The sequence below is a fragment of the Dictyostelium purpureum genome (assembly GCF_000190715.1).
Source record: "Dictyostelium purpureum unplaced genomic scaffold DICPUscaffold_165, whole genome shotgun sequence".
In the NCBI taxonomy this organism is placed as follows: Eukaryota; Evosea; class Eumycetozoa; order Dictyosteliales; family Dictyosteliaceae; genus Dictyostelium; species Dictyostelium purpureum.
The window spans coordinates 48,091-65,154 of record NW_003519502.1 but is presented as its reverse complement, the minus strand read 5'-3'; the positions used below and the strand labels follow the sequence as shown (position 1 = coordinate 65,154).

At 25.4% G+C, this 17,064-nt stretch overlaps 9 protein-coding genes across 9 annotated transcripts; 6 read left to right on the top strand and 3 right to left on the bottom strand.

Moving 5' to 3' along the window:
- Positions 1-778: 778 nt before the first annotated feature.
- Positions 779-1,319, top strand: DICPUDRAFT_80001 (uncharacterized protein; the record flags this gene model as incomplete). Its single annotated transcript, XM_003289184.1, has 2 exons — positions 779-908; positions 1,078-1,319. The coding sequence occupies 2 exons, from the start codon at positions 779-781 to the stop codon at positions 1,317-1,319; spliced, it is 372 nt and encodes a 123-aa protein (XP_003289232.1).
- A 348-nt stretch (positions 1,320-1,667) lies between these two features.
- DICPUDRAFT_22470 (uncharacterized protein) lies at positions 1,668-2,158 on the bottom strand (the record flags this gene model as incomplete). The annotated part of the gene is made up of 2 exons (XM_003289171.1): positions 1,668-1,922; positions 1,997-2,158. Coding segments are annotated over 2 exons (417 nt in total), but the record flags the coding sequence as incomplete, so codon positions are not given.
- A 1,094-nt stretch (positions 2,159-3,252) lies between these two features.
- On the top strand, positions 3,253-3,902 carry DICPUDRAFT_92262 (uncharacterized protein). Its single transcript, XM_003289183.1, has one exon. The coding sequence runs from the start codon at positions 3,332-3,334 to the stop codon at positions 3,812-3,814; it is 483 nt and encodes a 160-aa protein (XP_003289231.1). The 5' UTR covers positions 3,253-3,331; the 3' UTR covers positions 3,815-3,902.
- Positions 3,903-3,929: 27 nt separating this feature from the next.
- DICPUDRAFT_79998 (uncharacterized protein) lies at positions 3,930-5,984 on the bottom strand (the record flags this gene model as incomplete). Its single annotated transcript, XM_003289170.1, has 1 exon — positions 3,930-5,984. The coding sequence occupies one exon, from the start codon at positions 5,982-5,984 to the stop codon at positions 3,930-3,932; it is 2,055 nt and encodes a 684-aa protein (XP_003289218.1).
- A 709-nt stretch (positions 5,985-6,693) lies between these two features.
- On the top strand, positions 6,694-8,228 carry DICPUDRAFT_153576 (uncharacterized protein; the record flags this gene model as incomplete). The annotated part of the gene is made up of 2 exons (XM_003289182.1): positions 6,694-7,527; positions 7,611-8,228. The coding sequence occupies 2 exons, from the start codon at positions 6,694-6,696 to the stop codon at positions 8,226-8,228; spliced, it is 1,452 nt and encodes a 483-aa protein (XP_003289230.1).
- Positions 8,229-8,500: 272 nt separating this feature from the next.
- DICPUDRAFT_18795 (uncharacterized protein) lies at positions 8,501-9,730 on the bottom strand (the record flags this gene model as incomplete). The annotated part of the gene is made up of 4 exons (XM_003289169.1): positions 8,501-8,644; positions 8,727-9,199; positions 9,275-9,519; positions 9,594-9,730. Coding segments are annotated over 4 exons (999 nt in total), but the record flags the coding sequence as incomplete, so codon positions are not given.
- Positions 9,731-10,271: 541 nt separating this feature from the next.
- On the top strand, positions 10,272-10,958 carry DICPUDRAFT_92261 (uncharacterized protein). The gene is made up of 2 exons (XM_003289181.1): positions 10,272-10,449; positions 10,528-10,958. Exons 1-2 carry the CDS (start codon positions 10,396-10,398, stop codon positions 10,900-10,902), a joined length of 429 nt encoding a protein of 142 aa, XP_003289229.1. The 5' UTR covers positions 10,272-10,395; the 3' UTR covers positions 10,903-10,958.
- A 396-nt stretch (positions 10,959-11,354) lies between these two features.
- DICPUDRAFT_98288 (uncharacterized protein) lies at positions 11,355-13,781 on the top strand. Its single transcript, XM_003289180.1, has 3 exons — positions 11,355-11,546; positions 11,647-12,079; positions 12,140-13,781. The coding sequence occupies exons 2-3, from the start codon at positions 11,688-11,690 to the stop codon at positions 13,761-13,763; spliced, it is 2,016 nt and encodes a 671-aa protein (XP_003289228.1). The 5' UTR covers positions 11,355-11,546; positions 11,647-11,687; the 3' UTR covers positions 13,764-13,781.
- A 237-nt stretch (positions 13,782-14,018) lies between these two features.
- DICPUDRAFT_98287 (uncharacterized protein) lies at positions 14,019-16,546 on the top strand. Its single transcript, XM_003289179.1, has 5 exons — positions 14,019-14,416; positions 14,583-14,841; positions 14,906-15,001; positions 15,062-15,734; positions 15,795-16,546. Exons 2-5 carry the CDS (start codon positions 14,588-14,590, stop codon positions 16,482-16,484), a joined length of 1,713 nt encoding a protein of 570 aa, XP_003289227.1. The 5' UTR covers positions 14,019-14,416; positions 14,583-14,587; the 3' UTR covers positions 16,485-16,546.
- The last annotated feature ends 518 nt before the right edge of the window (positions 16,547-17,064 follow it).

The window sequence follows — 17,064 nt, the reverse complement described above, 5'->3', positions numbered from 1 at the left end:
ATTTGAGTTTTTTTTTTTTTTTTATGACTTTTTCTTGATTTTTTTTTTTTATGGGAAAAATTTTATTATACAACAAATTGGATTTATTAAGTATGAAAACTCAAAAAAATAAAATCAAAAAGGTGGTGCCAGCAAACAAAATTTGAGAGGAAACTTCTCTTTTTTTATTTTTATTTTTATTTTTGAAATTAAACACCGTGGCATATAAAAGAAGAAAAAGTATTTTAAAATAAAAATAATATAAATTATAAATAAAATGGTTTTTTTTTTTTTGGATAAGTTTATTCCCGATTAAAAGTTATCGATCTTAAATTCCAAATGATTGAGATGAGATTTATTGTAAATTTAAATTATTATAATTTTTTAAATAGTTAGGGAATAGGAAATATTGTTTATTATACAAAAAAAAACATCATTAGACAATCTTTGTCTATATTCTAAACAAAGATAAATTGGTTTGTGGGGTTACAACAGTAGTAATTGATGACTATAGTATAGATTGCGGAATAAAAACGTTAGAAAAAGATTAAAGTTTATATTTGAGTATCTAATTAAATAATAATAAATGAATATTTGGATATAAATTTATTTTAGATAATAACATTTAATAGTAATGTAATGACTTTAATAATTTTTTTTAAAAATATTTTTAATTTCAAAAATTTTTAATTTTTTTTTAATTTTTTTTTTTATTTTTTTTTTATTTTTTTTTTTCGTTTTTGATCTTTTTTTTATTATTTTTCATTTTTTTTTATTGTAAATTGTTTAATAAAAAAAGATGTCTCTTATCACACGTAAATCTATTTTTAGTACCATTTCATATATTACTAGAGCAGCTGCAGATAAAAAAGGTGCTGCTGCTGGTGGTAAAAAGAAACCAGGTGCTGGTGCCAAAAAGAAGAGATTTGGTATGTTTACACATAACATATTGCTTTAAATTTAGGATTATAGCATTTTTGGATCAATATATCAGTTTTATTGGATATTTTTAGCACATAATAATAACGACATAGAAATAAAATTAAATTTAATATCGATTAGAGCCAATATTAATACACAAATATTAAATAATTATAGATAGAGGCAATGAACCATTAGTACTCGAAAAGATTTCAACAGTTGTTTTTAAAACTCCATTACCAACAGAAAAAGATGAATTCCCAGCATGGTTATTCGAAATTGAAGATCAACTCCCACGTGATAAAAAAGTTAGATTATTATTACCAGAAGATGGTGCCAGATATTATAAACAACAAGCAAGAAGTGGTATTAAAACTCATAACCAAATTATGGCTTTAACAAAGGGTAGAGGTTTATAAATTATCATTAGTTTAAAGTTTTTCAAAATATATCAATCGAGAAAAAAAGAAAAGAATAAAAAAAAAAAGAACAAAATAAAACAATTTATTATATTTATTAAACAAATGGAAATATACACATTATGAAAACTACAACTATTACAAATATATATTGTAACAGCAACAATAACAACGACAATAACAACCCCAATACAGGTGCAATAAAATAAAATAAAATAAAATAAATATAATTGTATATAAAAAAAAAATACAATAAAACAAAAGGTGGTTTTTTTTTTTTTTTTTTTTTTTTTTTTTTTTTAATGTTTAGGTATCAGTAAAAAATATACATTTTATTTAATATCTATCATTAAAATATTCGTGAATTTGTTTTTTCTTTCTATCTTTTTTAATTTCATGTCTATGTTTTTTGTCAGTTAAACGTTCTTCTATGGCATATTGGGGTTTTTCAGTTGCAACTCTCATTTTGGGTCTGAAACTACAACGATCTAAAATATGCTGTAGTTTATTTAATACCTCTTTTCTATTTTGATCTTGATCTCTATGTTTAGTTGATGCGATAATTAAAATATTTTCTTTGTTTACCATTCTTGTAAAGTTTGTCTATAAATATTAAAATATAATTGTTAAAATGATGAGGGGGTTGGAAAACACAATTATTATATTAAAAAACTTACAGCCAGTTTTTCTTTGACCCAAGTTGGAATCCAATTTGCAGTTTCTAAATTGACTCTTAATTCACATTTTGTGTTTACTTTATTTACATTTTGACCACCTGGACCAGATGATTTTGAGAATTTATATGACATTGATAATGTATTCTTTGGTATTGTAATTTTTTCAAAGAAATCACAATTTCTGTATTCTAAAAATTTATCTTCTTCCTCTTTTGCTTCGATATTTTCTATTTTAACTACTTTTTGAAAATTTTGTTTAATTGGTTCATTTTGTATATAATATTCATCATCGTGATATCTTTTTGATTTATAACCTGATACTTTTTCGAAATCATAGTCTCTATTGCTTTTAATATTATTATTATTATTGTTATTGTTTTTATTATTAATTTCGACTGTTTGATTTTCTTCCAAATAAGTGTGATTGTATCTTTTGTTACCATATAGTCTAAAAATAGACATCATATATCCACCTGTGTGTATGTCATTTGTGAGAAAATATGGTTTATTGTATATTTTAATGCTATTAATTATATTCTTAATCATGATTTCGCTTATTTACAATGAATCTAATAAAAAAATTAAAAAATTAAAAAATAAAAAAATAAAAATAAAAAAACAAAAAAAATAATTTTAAAAAATAAAAAAAAAAAAGAAAATAAATAACTTTTTTTTTTTCTTTAACCTAATAATAATAAAGAATAATTTAAATATACCAATTCAAAAAATAAACACATAAAATTATTTTTTTAGATATTATTTAAAATTTATTATTTTTAAATTTCAAAATCAATGAATAATCATAAAAAAATTAATATAATGGAATTTTTTTTTTAATTTTTAAAATAAAATTTTATTATTAATAAAATCAGATTTTTGATTATTTTTTTTTTATTAATTTGATTATTAGAAAAACAACAGTAATATTTTTTTTAATTTTATAAAAAATAAACAATTACACACCGTTAAATCACCCGTTTTTTTTTATATTTTATTTTAAAAATTATTTTTATAATAAAGCTTTTTTTTTATAAAAATAAATATTTTTATTTTTAATAACAATAAAAAAAAAACTATAAAAGATCTTTTTTTTTTTAAAGTATTGCTTATTTTTTTTATTCATTCACAGTATATATAATAATTTAAAAAATGAAATACATGTTAGCATTATTAGTTTTATGTTTTGCTTTTGCAGGAAGTGTTTATGGTTTACAATATTCAAGCCAGGAATATAGAGTAAGCTATGCAAATTGCCAATCTAAAACCTTCTATCTCCAAGAAGATAACTGTATCAATGTTGACATTCCATCATGTACCAATGTAACTAATACATATATGACCATTTCAAATAATGGTACATATTATTTAAAAACTTTTAACGAGCCAGGATGTACCGAAGAAAACAAAGCTAGTGTCTCATCTGTTAAATTTGATTGTGACAATAACATCAACAACGTTGGTGGCTTTAACATTCAATGTAGACCAGCTCAAATGGGTGTCTTCTATACACTTTCAAGTGACAAATGTCCATCAATCAAAGGTGAATTAAATAAATGTATTTCATTCGAAGAAGAAACATGTGGTTATAAATCTGCTCGTTTCAGTAGTAGCAATGGTGACTCACCAAACTTTGCTGGTTATTCAAATTCATACTGTGGTTCCAATGATGATGGTGATGTTATTTCAAGCTTTGGTGTCTCATGTATTAAATCTGCCGAATCAAAAGCCTACGACCTCGAATGCAATGATTCATCAGCTGCCACTTTAGTCTTTAGTTCATCATTATTATTATTTGTTATTTTATTTGCTCTCTTATAAAATAATAGCAATAGTAATAATTATATATATAATAAAAAAACAAAAGAATAAAGAAATAAAATATTTATTTATATGTAATTTAAAAAAACACAAATTTCTTAGTAGTATACTTTATTTAATCTTTATTTAAACATAATTTGTCGTAATAGTATTCCATTGACTCTGAATTGTTAAAATATTTTTGGTGGTAAATTATAAAATCTGTATTTTTATAACAAATCTTTTCTATTGATCGTGGTAAATTGTTTAATGCTACATGAGGTGAGTTTGATCTTAAAATTAAAGTTTTGAGGTTCTCTGGAACCCACAGCAAACTTATTTCTGAAAGTAAGATTTCTTCTCTAATTTCTAAAGTGGTGATTGATTGTGGTAAGATGGTTTTTAAATGTTTAATTGAACCATTAAAGATTTTGCCAATAACAAGTGTCTGCAAATTGGTTATGGTTTTTATAAATTCTATATTTGAAACAGAGTAGATTTCACCTAGTACCAGTGTTTCTAATGTTGGTGGAACACAATGGATAGGGATTACTTGACTTCTAAGTGTTTGTATTTCTAAATATTTTAAAGAATTTTGGCACATAGAAAAGTAGTTTGGATAAAATGAGTTATCAATGCCACCACTAAGAACGAGTTTTTCAAGATTTGTTGGTAAAGTTAGATTATTTATATTTTCGTAAACAGTATAGTGGATGTACAACTCTTTGATATGACAATAATTGAATTGAAGGTTTGAGAAAGAACGGAGTATATGGTTTTTGTACCAAAGTTCTTCAAATTGGTATACTTGTTCAGGATATAGAAATGATTGTAAAGATACGTTTGTTGATTCTTCTCCCACTTTAAATTTCTTAACCGAAACTGGAATTTTTAATTTGCCAACTTGATAATGTTTAAGAGTAATTTTTGGTATATTAATTTCTTGTATATTATTTGGGAACAATGATTCACCAAATTGCTGAATCTCTCTGGGCATTGTTAAAACTTTAACATTTGGTATTGCATTATCGTCAAACTTCTTGATAACAGATCCACTAAGATCCAAAACCGTTACAGACTCTGGGATGGAACCTTTAAGTATGGACTGATTAAAGGCTAGGCCTACTTTTAAAAATTCTAAGCTTTTTGGTAAAATTGATTCATAGTCATTTAAATGATCACCTATTTCTTCATCATCTTGTTGATTTTGTTTCTTAAATAGTCTTGAAAAAAAACCTTTTTTTCCAGTGAAAAAATTCTTTTTTTTGATTAAAAATGGTTGGTTAAAGTTTTGTGGGAATGTAATTTTTTTAATGCCATTTGGTAAGCTGTTTAATTTTAGTGGCTTTGAAAAGGCGGAGCTTTCAGGAAAACAAATTTTCTTTAAGCTACTTGGTAAAACACCAGGTTCTAAGCTTTGATTGAATTTTTTTCCAAAATGAATTGTTTTTAATTGTTTGCAATTCTTGAATAAGTTAGTATTAAGGGGTTGGTTGTACCTAAAACCAAATGTAACCTTCTTCAAAGATGGTGGCATCACATTTTCTGTTGTAAAAGCTAGGTTATAGTTTTCTAGTATAAGCTCTTCTACAGAATATGGAATAGAGTGGTCTTTAAGAGTTGTATTTCCATAAAAACTAAGTGAGACGAGTGTGTTTGGTAATGTGTATGGTTCGATGCTAGAGCTATATGTTGATAGATTAAGCTTCTTTAAATTCGATGGAAGACATTTCACTATATTTTGTAAAATTTCGAAACTCTTTTTATTCTCTGGTAAATCTTTATTTGGAGTGTGATGGTTTATATAATCTCTATTATCTACGAAAAAGTTTAGTTTAATTGATAGTTCGGTAATTGGTGATTCTTTGAAGTACTCCATTATTTGATTAAGATGACTTTCAGGTTCTTCCTTTATTATAATTGTATCATAGATTGAGATTCTTTCTACATCTTTTGGTAGATTGAATAAACAGCTTGAATCTTTGATATGAAATGATTTGCAATAGTCAAGACCTTTATAAGATAATATATATTTGAATGATGGGGAAGTGACACCCGACATATAGGTTTGATTATGTAGTTTAAAAATTGAACAATATTTTAATATAATATTTTTAATGTACTGATTTCTCCATATTTTTAAAAATAATATTGAGATATAGTTATTATCATTATTAATATTGTTTATCATTATCTTTTAATTAATTAATATATATTATGTTTATTAAATATTTAATACTATGTTTGAATAGAGGAGAAAAAAAAAATTATAATTTCATTACAAAAAAAACAAAAATAAATATAGGGGTTTCTTTTTTTAAACTATTAAAATAATTATAATAATTATTTTCTTAAAAAGATAAAGGTGCACAAAAAAAAAATCAAAGAAATTAAAAAAATAATTAAATTTTTATATTTTGATTAATTTTCTTAAATTTTTCCCATTTTTTTTAATTTTATCAAATAAATTGATCAATCAATAGATCAACTAGTTCATATAAAATAATATATATAGTAGTTTTGTAAGAAATGAAAAAGTTTATAAGTTAAACTTTCTAAATTTTTTATTTTTTACCAGGTTTAATAATAATCCTCATTTTAATTTTAAAAATATTTTTTTTATTTTTTTAAAATTTTTTTAGATTTTTTTATTTATTTTTTGGTAACTGACAATTGTGTTGGATCAAACAATGAATAAAGTATTAATATTTTTATTATTTTTATTATTTATAAACAGTTCATTATCAACCAAAAGCAATAATGAATTAAAAAAGAAACCAGATTGGTATTCGATAGATAGCAATTTTCAAATTACACCAGGAAAAAATACAAATTCACTTGGATGGGGTTACTACAAATCGGACATTGAAAAGGATGGGTGGAATAAATTATACATCGAAATGAATTCAAATATTGTTTCGAACGATTCATCATTATATAGAGCAGCTGGATATTTAGAGGGTTATTTGACATGGAGCACAGCATGGAACTACACACAATCATGGATTGCCAATAACGTCGATGGCCAGATTGATATGGACTTATTAAATGATTTTATGAATACAAATTATCAATGGATGTTGGATAACTTTGCTCCACCATTTTCATCGGTATATGACCAACAGGTTTATAATGTAATTCAACAATTTGAAGGTTTCACCAAAGGTTACGAAACAGCAGCCGACTCGGACAAGCAATTACCATTCGAAACATTATTGTTATTACAATATGCAGGTGATATCGATGATGTTATAGGTTATTTACAATACGAAAACTCACCCAACAAAACTGCTTATGGGGAGCAAACTTTCACATTTAAACAACTTGAAGAATACATGGCCACCAAAGGAAGATGCTCAGGTTTGGTTAGGGTCCCACCAGATTTCTCAGAATTATTTATTTCACATTCTACCTGGGGTTCCTATTTCAGTGCTGGTTATCGTGTCTTCAAACATATCATTATACCAGATTCAAGTGTTCCAGGTAATGAAGTTGTATTTTCAAGCTATGCCGGCTTTTTATCTTCAGATGATGACTTTTTCCAAGTTCTTTCAACAAAGTTAGCAGTCATAGAAACCACTAATAATGTTTTGGATCTTTCACTCTACCAATATTGCACACCAAATTCATTATTATATTGGGTTCGTTCCATTGTTGCCAATCGTATTTCTTCATCTGGTCAAGAATGGACCGAAAATTTTGTTAAATATAACTCTGGTACATATAATAACCAAGTAAATATTACTAATTATAGTTTGTGCATAATAACACTTATAAAGGCTACATATACTAATGATATTTTTTATTAAAATAACAGTGGATGATTGTTGATTATAAATTATTTACACCATTTGAGCAACTCCAGCCAAACACTCTTTGGATTGTAGAGCAAATCCCGGGCAATTCATTATCAAAAGATGTTACCGACATGTTATCATTGGGTTACTGGCCATCGTATAACAGACCATACTTTACCCAATTTTATCAAGAGTTAGGTTATGGAAAATATCAAGAGTTATACGGCATCATTTTTACATACGAATTAAACCCACGTGCTAAAATTTTCCGTAGAGATGCTCAAAAGGTCTATTCATTAAACGATATGCAGGGAATAATGACAATGAATAATTATAAAACCGATCCATACAGTGGAGGTTACCCGGGTAATGCTATTGCTGCAAGATACGATTTAGGAGGTGGTCCAAGTGAACCATTTGGCTGGTCTTATATAGGTTTACATGGTGCAATCGACTCAAAAATTGCCTCGTATCAAATGATTCAAAATAATCAGTTAATAGCTATCAATGGACCAACTGTAACTCCAGATTGCCCTCCATTCACATGGAATTCAAATTGGACTAACTCTCAAGCCCACATTGGTTCACCAGATACTTTTAATTTTGATTGGGTTATTATTGATATTAAAAATAATTAATTCTGTTACAACAATAAAGTTTTTTGTACTTATAAATTAATAAAAATAAACTTTTATTTCTTTATTTTATTTTTTTAGTTTTTTCTAGTAGAGGGAGAATAAATTGATAAAAGAAATGTTGGTCGGTGCATTTGTTTGGGGTTTTTATATTTACAAAAATTATATATATTTTGGTTTTATTAATATACTTGGTTTGCAGAGGTGGTATAAACAGTTTGATTCCAAATACTTGATTTATCGCTCATTTCTCTTAGTTTACCATTTCCATGAACCCAGTCGGTAGTCTCGTTTGTTTTATTAATTGTTAATAGTGGATGCAATGATTTTCTAATTACAAGATAATCACCTTGTTCGATTTTGACTGATCTTGTACCATCAAATGTTGCACTAATTGATCTTCCTTTTTGTGAAATCATCTGTTGACAATAAATAAAGAGTTATGTATTAGTAGGAGTGGTATTAAATTTATATTTAGATAGATGATTAAAGATTGGTTACATTTAATTTTAAAACAGAGTCGTCAGGTAAAAGGGCAGGTTTTGAAGAAAAAGAACTTGGGCAAATTGGGGTTAATAAAATACAGTTAATACATGGATGAACCATAGGACCGCCGCAAGATAAAGAGTATGCAGTCGAACCAGTGGCAGTGGCAACAATTAAACCATCACCAACTATATCTGATAAAGTATGTCCATTGATTGTGCAGTTGATGGTTGTTAAGTGTGGGTTGGAGCCACGATGTAAAGTAACCTCATTTAAAACTTGGAAACTTTTCTTTACAATTGGTTGGGTCGAGTGAACTTCACCTATTGAAATTGATGGTGATACTATATTGGTTGTGGGTGTTGTTGGTGGGTGTGATGAGGTAATTGGTTGTTTTGAATAAATATCGCAAATTAATCTCATTCTATTTGTACATAAAAATCCACCATTAATAACATTTGAAATTGATTCTTGGTAATCTTCAATATCTAATATATAAAAAAGTTTGGTTGGTTAGCTAATCATTCTTTTTATGTATTGGCTCCACACCTATGAATACTTACTAAATGGCATTAAAAAACCTAATGTACCCAAGTGAAATGAAATAATAGGTGGTACTTCATGTTTAAATAGTGATGATACATGTAACAATGTACCATCTCCACCTAGTGTAACAACAAAGTCTACTACTTTACCCAATAAATGACTTTCCTCCTCTGAATAGGTCTCGAGAAGTGATGTTGATTCTGATGATATAATAACATTTGGTTCAACTAAAACCCTAAGATTATAAGTTTGTTTTAACCATCTAAATTAAATATTAATATCCAAATTAGTATAAATAATAAGTTTTATTTGATCAACTAAAACGGTTATACATACGCAGCCATTGTATTTAACCACATTGTTGTTTTCTTATCTTTGTGCTTCTTAACAATCAAAACAGTTTTGGGTGTTTCTAACCATTGAAATCTAGTTCTACTTCCTTCTTGGTGATCAACAGTCGGATTGTTATTTTCTCTAAATATTTTATATTCAACTTTTTCTGGTATTTTTGATAATAATAAACTTTTTATATTTTGCGTTGTTGTTGTTGTTGTTGTTGATTGATGCGATGGTGCTGTATTGTTATTGGTATGTGTAGTTGTCGATGGCGCAGAGGAGGGTGAGGATGATGACGGAGAAGAGGCATAAAATCTTTTATTAATATTATTATGATTGTTGTTGTTTATTAAAAAGTGATTTGCATTCTTTATATTTTTGATATTGCTCCTTATTTTTATTATGTTTTTTGATGATTTTGTAATAAAGTTGATATATGAGCTATTCATGGCTATCTGTGTGTGTTATATTATTTGATTTTTGTATATTATAGTATTTTTTTTTTTTTTTTTTTCTAAATTAAATTATATTTTTAATTTTCAGCGAATTAAATAAATAAAAATGAACCCCCCAAATTTTTTTTTTTTAAAAAATTTAAAAAAAAAAAAAAAAATTAAATTTTTCATTTTTTTAATTTTTTTATTTTTTTATTGTATTATTTTTATATATATTATATTTAAAATTATTATTATAACAAAAGTTTATATAACCAATTTTGAAATATAAATTTAATTAATATCACCAATAAAATATAAATCTTGATTATAAATAGATAAATTAATATTAATATATAAAAAGTATAATGTCGGATTCAGATTTACCAAATGCAATTGTAAATAGAATTATAAAGTCATCTGTAAATATCATTAGCATAATTTAAAGGTTAAGAAAATATTGGATACTAATTGGCCCAATTTAAATATGTTTTAAAAAGTTACCTGAAAATGTTGCAATTGCAAAGGATTCAAAATTAGCAATTTCGAAAGCAGCCAAAATATGGATTCATTATTTAACAGCTGCTAGTATAGATTTTAGTCAAAATGCAGGTAGATCAACATTATTACCAAAAGATGTTCTTCAGGCATTGGAAGAATTGGATTTTGAATCCTTCAAAGCCCCATTAGAAGAATTTTTTAGCAACTATAAAATAAAAGAAAAAGAAAAAGAAAAAAAGAAAGAAGAGGAGAAAAAAGAGAGGGAAAAAGAGAATAAAGATAAAGAAAATAAAGATAAAGATGATAATGATAAAGACGACGACGAAAATGAAGACGAAAAAAATAACGATAAAGATGGCAGTGATGATAAATAAAATTTGTATAGAAAAAAAAAAAAACAGTTCAATAAAACAAAAATAGAAAAATATCCAAAAAAAAAAAAAAAATACAAAAATACAAAACCAAAACAATTTATAGTATTCTATTCTCTCTATTATAATAATATTTATTTTTATTTTTTATTTTTATTTTATTTTAGTTTTATTTTTTTATATATTTTAAAAATAAAAAAGGGGGTGGGGGAACAATTTTTCTTTTTTCTTTTTTTTATTTTTTTTTATTTTTTTATTTTTATTTTTGTATTTGTGTGTGTTTAAATTAAACCAATCGGGTTGTATACTCTAGATTTATATAGAGCATATAGTAATAGTACAAAAAAAGATGTGTTCATAGTTTTATAGTTTTTTTATTGTTATTTTTCTCTTATTCTTTTTTTTTTTTTTTTTCTTTTCTTTTTTTTAGTTTATAGTTTTATAGTTTTGTGTGTATCTTTTTATATACATATAATTGTTTTCTTTTTTTTTTTTTTTTTTTTTTTTTAAATAAATTGTTTCAAAAAACTTCAATGCAAATTAATAAATTGTTTTAATACCAAAAATTATTTTCTTATTGTATTAAAATAACTCACCCCAATAAATAATAATAGTTATCAGTTTATTCCTTTTACCAAAAACTTAAAGTAATTATATGTTAATAGATTAAAAGTTAAATATAAAAATACAAAAACTAAAATTTTTTTACAAAATATTTTCTTTATCTCTCCATCTCTTTAAATTTAGATTTAGATTTTAAAACTTTTTGTAAAAAATAAATAAAGGAAATGGGTGCAGAGGATAATAAAATCACAATACCATCTTTTTTTGATAATATTTCAGAACCTGATGTTGGTTCCAAAGATATTGTTTCACTAAAGAATACATTTCAAACACCTTTATCTCATTATAGCGCCCAAAGCAGTTCCCAAAGAAGTGACCAAAGCAGTTTAGAAGAAAATGGTGGAGTTACAGAAGATACAGAAGATGTTGAATATGGAGGGGATGCAACTCATTTCCCATCATCAATTAAATTTATTCTAGGTAATGAAATTGGAGAGCGTTACAGTTTTTTTTCAATGAAATCCATTCTTAATAATTATTTAATTAATTTTATGGGATATCAAAGTAAAACTGCAGAGTCTATAGGTCATGGTTTTAATGCAAGTGCCTATTTTTTGTAAGTTATAAATTTATACTTTGTATAATAGATGCAAAATATTAATTTATTTTATAATAGTACATTATTAGGGGCATATGTTGCTGATGGTAGATTGGGAAAATTTAAAACAATTTTATATTTTAGTATTTTATATTGTATTGGTGCAGCAATTTTTGCAATTACTGCTATTCCAGGTGTAACAGGCAGTGGTCCAGGTAATAGATCGCCATGGGGATTAATATTAGGTTTATCGGGTATTGCAATTGGCACAGGTGGAATTAAACCAGTTGTTTCAGCATTTTGTGGAGATCAATTTGGACCCCATCAAAAAAAGCTATTAGCCAATCTTTTTCAAGTATTTTATTGGTGTGTTAATGTTGGAGCTTTCTTTTCATCAATTTTATCACCAATTTTAAGAACCAATGTAGGTTATTGGTGTGCTTTTTTAGTTCCTGCCGGTATTTTATTAATTTCTATAGTTATTTTTATTGGTGGAAACAAGAATTATATCAAAAGAAAGCCACAAGGAAGTATTTTTTCATCATTGGTTAAAATTATTGCAGTTGGTGTTTCAGAGTCTACCAAGAAGCATTTAAATCCAAATACTTACAATGACACTTATTATCAAGATTGTTGGGTAGATAGGGCCAAACTTAAACATGACCCTATTAAAGTTGACCAAGTTAAAATGGTACTTAAAGTATTGTTGGTATTTACACCACTCCCATTTTTCTGGGCTTTATACGATCAAACTGGTACCAGATGGACTACTCAAGGAAATACAATGAATAGAAGAATCGGTTCAATAACATTAGACACAGAAATTATTGGTGCCATTAATCCATTATTGATTTTAATTTTCGTCCCCATTTTTGAATATGCTCTCTATCGTCCATTACAAAGAAAAAATATTAATTTCTCGCCACTAAGAAAAATGGGTACTGGTATGTTTTTATCTGTTATCGCATTTTTAGTTGCCGCTGCCCTTCAATTGGTCATCGATAATAGTTCACCAAATTCAGTTCATATCGCATATCAAATCCCACAAAATCTCATTCTTACATGGGGTGAAATTCTTTTATCAATTACTGGTCTCGAGTTTGCATATGCAAATTCACCAAGAAGTATGAAATCAGTAGTTATGGCTGGTTGGTTATTAACAGTATCCATTGGAAATTTATTTGATGTATTCGTTATCAGTTCAATTAAAGCTTCAGAATTTGTATTATATATCATCTTTGCCGCTGTTATGTTTGTTTTTATTTGTATTTTTGTAATTATAGCCTACAAATTTAAACCACTAAGTGAAGATCTTATGAACGCTCTAAATGGTCAAAATCCAAATAATAATCAAGATGGAACAGAAAGTGTCGAAACATCAACCGTTGACACTTCAACTATTGACAATTTATCAATTAATGATGAAGTATATAGTGACACATCATCAATACCAGCACATTACTCACCAAAATCAAAAAGACAAATAGAGGAAAACTTTACTAATGATCCAGATATTCCATCATCATCAGCTACAAGCAGACGACCAACTACAGACAACAATAGTGTTGATTTGGAAAAACATGAAACAGATAACAGTAATAGTCTAAACAATAGTACAAAAATAAGAAATAGAAGTTTAAAAAATAGTAATGAAAGTGTTATTAGTTTAAAAAACTTTTTTAATGATACTGAAGATAAATAAAAACAATTTATTATAAACAATTTAATTAATTACACTATTTTTAATTTTCTTATCAAAAACAACAATTGGTAAAACAATTCACAAGATATATTTGTATAACGGTATAATTTTGTTTTGCTAATTGGGTGTTTATTATTCTCAAAAATTTAATATATATTTCCTTTTTTATTTTTTTATTTTTTTTTTTTATAAATTTTTTTTTTTTTTTTTTTTTAATTTTTTTATAACAGATTTTGGTGGTATTTCAATACTAATCATATGAATTATTAACATATTAATTATACACATATTACAATAATTAAAACAGTTTAAAATGCTACCATACTTTAATTTTTATTTTTTCCTTGTATCTTTTTTTTATTTTTTCAGGTTAAATAAAAAATCAAAAACTTAAATCTATTCTGTTTTTAGAGAATAATAATAATAATAAAATTTAGGTTTATACTTTTTATTTCAAAATAAATAAGTTTATAATAATACTTCATACTAAAAATAACTTTTATAAAAAAATAATAATTTTAAAATCCAAACATTATAAAATAAATTATATTTTTTTTTATTATAATTATTTTATTTATTTATGGATCTTTAAATATTATTTATTATTTTTTATTTAATAATTTAGATATTGGAATACTTATAAATACTATATGGTAAGAATTAAATTTTATTAATATTTATAGATATTTTTAATTAACAAAGAAAAAATATTTAAAAATAAAAAAAAATATTTACATTTTTTAAATTATTTTATTTAATATTGTCCTTTCTATTTAAATACTAATAATAATACTGTATTGTTACAATTTTTAAATATAGAAAACATGGGTTTGGATGGAGAATCAAAAAATTCACATCAGCTATATGTGGCTCCAACTGAAGGTATATTAGTAGAAAATGCAGAAAGTTTAAGCGACACTATATCATATCCAAGTAATAATGAAATATCATCATCAAATGTTGACCTTATTGTAGAGAATGAGAATATAGAGCAGGTTTCAGATTCAAAATTCCCTCCATCTATTAAATATATTTTGGGTAATGAAATTTGTGAAAGATATTCATATTATGCATTAAGGTAAGTTTTAAAATTATATAATTTACTTTAAATTTCAATGTTAATAATTATTTTATTACAATAGATCTATTTTAACCAACTACTTGATTAATTTTATGGGTTATTCGAGTAAAAATGCTTCATCCATTGGTCATGGTTTTAACGCAGGTGCTTATATTTTGTAAGTTTAATATTAAACTTTTGAAATATTTATTTTAAATACTAATATATGTATTAAAAGCACATTGGTTGGTGCTTATATTTCAGATGGTGTTTTAGGTAAATACAAAACAATTTTGTATTTTAGTATTTTGTATTGTATTGGAGCAGCTATATTTGCAATAACAGCAATACCCGGTGTAACAGGTAGTGGACCAGGAGATAGATCTCCTTGGGGAGTAATTATAGGTTTAGTAGGTATTGCAATTGGTACAGGTGGAATTAAACCAGTTGTTTCAGCATTTTGTGGAGACCAGTTTGGACCCCATCAAAAAAAGCTATTAGCCAATCTTTTTCAAGTATTTTATTGGTGTGTTAATTTGGGTTCATTCTTTTCTACAATTATATCACCAATTTTAAGAACTAATGTAGGCTATTGGTGTGCTTTTATTGTACCATCAGTCATTTTAGTTATTGCAATTATTGTTTTTGTTTTAGGAAACAATAAATACGTAAAGAATGAACCACAGGGCTCAATACTAAAAGATTGTGTTAATATATTTGGATATGCATTAAAAGAAAGAATAAAAAAACTAATTCAGGGTAAAAAATATAATGACTCTTATTATACAGGAAGTTTTTATGATAGAGCCAAAGCAAAATATGATCCAAGAACAGTAGAACAACTAAAGTTGGTAGCTAGAGTTTTAATTATATTTATTCCTCTTCCATTTTTTTGGTCACTTTTTGATCAGGTATGTATTATATATCATTTTTATTTTTTATATCATACTAACATTATATTAAATCTATAGACAGGAACTCGTTGGACTATTCAAGCAAACTCAATGAATAGACATTTAGGAAGTTGGAAAATAGATTCTGAAATAATAAATTGTGTAAACCCCATCCTAGTAATGATATTTGTACCAATCTTTGAATATGGGATATATCGACCATTAGAAAAAAGAAATATTAATTTCTCTCTTCTTCGAAAGATGGGTACTGGTATGTTTTTATCGGTAATTGCCTTTTATATATCTGCCATAATCCAAGTTAAAATAGATAATAGCCCACCAGAATCAGTTCACATTACATTACAACTCCCACAATATGTAGTTTTAACAGCAGCAGAGGTTCTTTTATCAATTACCGGGTTAGAGTTTGCATACAAAAACTCTCCACGTGCAATGAAATCAATTGTTATGGCTGGTTGGTTAATCTGTGTATCCATAGGTAACATTTTTGATGCATTTGTTATTGAACTAATTGAATTACCAGATTATCAACTTTCACTATTATTTGGATCGGTAATGTTTGTATTTATATTTATATTTATTATAGTTTCATATAGATTCAAACCCATTGAACAAAAAACTCTCGATGAACTAAATGGTGATATTCCAAGCATCTATGATAACTATAACAAAGAAATAGAAAATGCAACTCCATTAAATGACCTAACATCAAGTGTAGACTCAAGTCATAATACAAATAACAAATAGTAATTTAAAAAAAAACAAAAAAAAAAAATAAAAAAAAATAAAAATAAAGATTAAAGATATTTAAAAAAAAAATCATGTGATATTTATTTTAGTTGCCACTAATTACCAGTGTTTTCCAAAGTTAACTTCCTCTGATTAACTATTAAATTATCTTGGATTAATTATTCCACCATGGAATTGTGTTATTGTAATTTGTTCCCATTGAAAATTGTAAAGATCCATAATAATTTACAAAAAAAAAAAAAAATTTTTTAAAAAAAAATTTGTGTATTTACGATGTTTTTTTAAAAATAAAATTGAAATTATACAAAGGTTTTCATTATTTTAAGAAAAAATGATTATTATTAATATTATTTGGAATGAAAAAAAAAAAAAAAAAAAAAAAAAAAAAACGAAAGATTAAAAGTATTGTAAAACTTAAACAATAATTTGACCTTTTGTTTTGGTTTTGTATTGGTTATAAAAAGTAAACTGATTTCAAATAATAAATAAAATTTTAAAATATCACACGCACAAATTACTTTTATACTAAAAATTGAGAAAAAAAGGATAAAAGCATCAAACAAATATAAAACCAAAA

What these genes read in the sequence shown, in the direction of transcription:
- DICPUDRAFT_92262 (XM_003289183.1), top strand. Translation starts at nt 3,332, where the DNA reads ATGACCATTTCAAATAATGGTACATATTATTTAAAAACTTTTAACGAG.
- DICPUDRAFT_92261 (XM_003289181.1), top strand. Translation starts at nt 10,396, where the DNA reads ATGTCGGATTCAGATTTACCAAATGCAATTGTAAATAGAATTATAAAG. An exon ending in ATAGAATTATAAAGTCATCT is followed by an intron (nt 10,450 to 10,527) that starts GTAAATATCATT and finishes TGTTTTAAAAAG; the next exon opens with TTACCTGAAAATGTTGCAAT.
- DICPUDRAFT_98288 (XM_003289180.1), top strand. Translation starts at nt 11,688, where the DNA reads ATGGGTGCAGAGGATAATAAAATCACAATACCATCTTTTTTTGATAAT. An exon ending in AATGCAAGTGCCTATTTTTT is followed by an intron (nt 12,080 to 12,139) that starts GTAAGTTATAAA and finishes ATTTTATAATAG; the next exon opens with TACATTATTAGGGGCATATG.
- DICPUDRAFT_98287 (XM_003289179.1), top strand. Translation starts at nt 14,588, where the DNA reads ATGGGTTTGGATGGAGAATCAAAAAATTCACATCAGCTATATGTGGCT. An exon ending in TATTCATATTATGCATTAAG is followed by an intron (nt 14,842 to 14,905) that starts GTAAGTTTTAAA and finishes TTATTACAATAG; the next exon opens with ATCTATTTTAACCAACTACT. An exon ending in AACGCAGGTGCTTATATTTT is followed by an intron (nt 15,002 to 15,061) that starts GTAAGTTTAATA and finishes ATGTATTAAAAG; the next exon opens with CACATTGGTTGGTGCTTATA.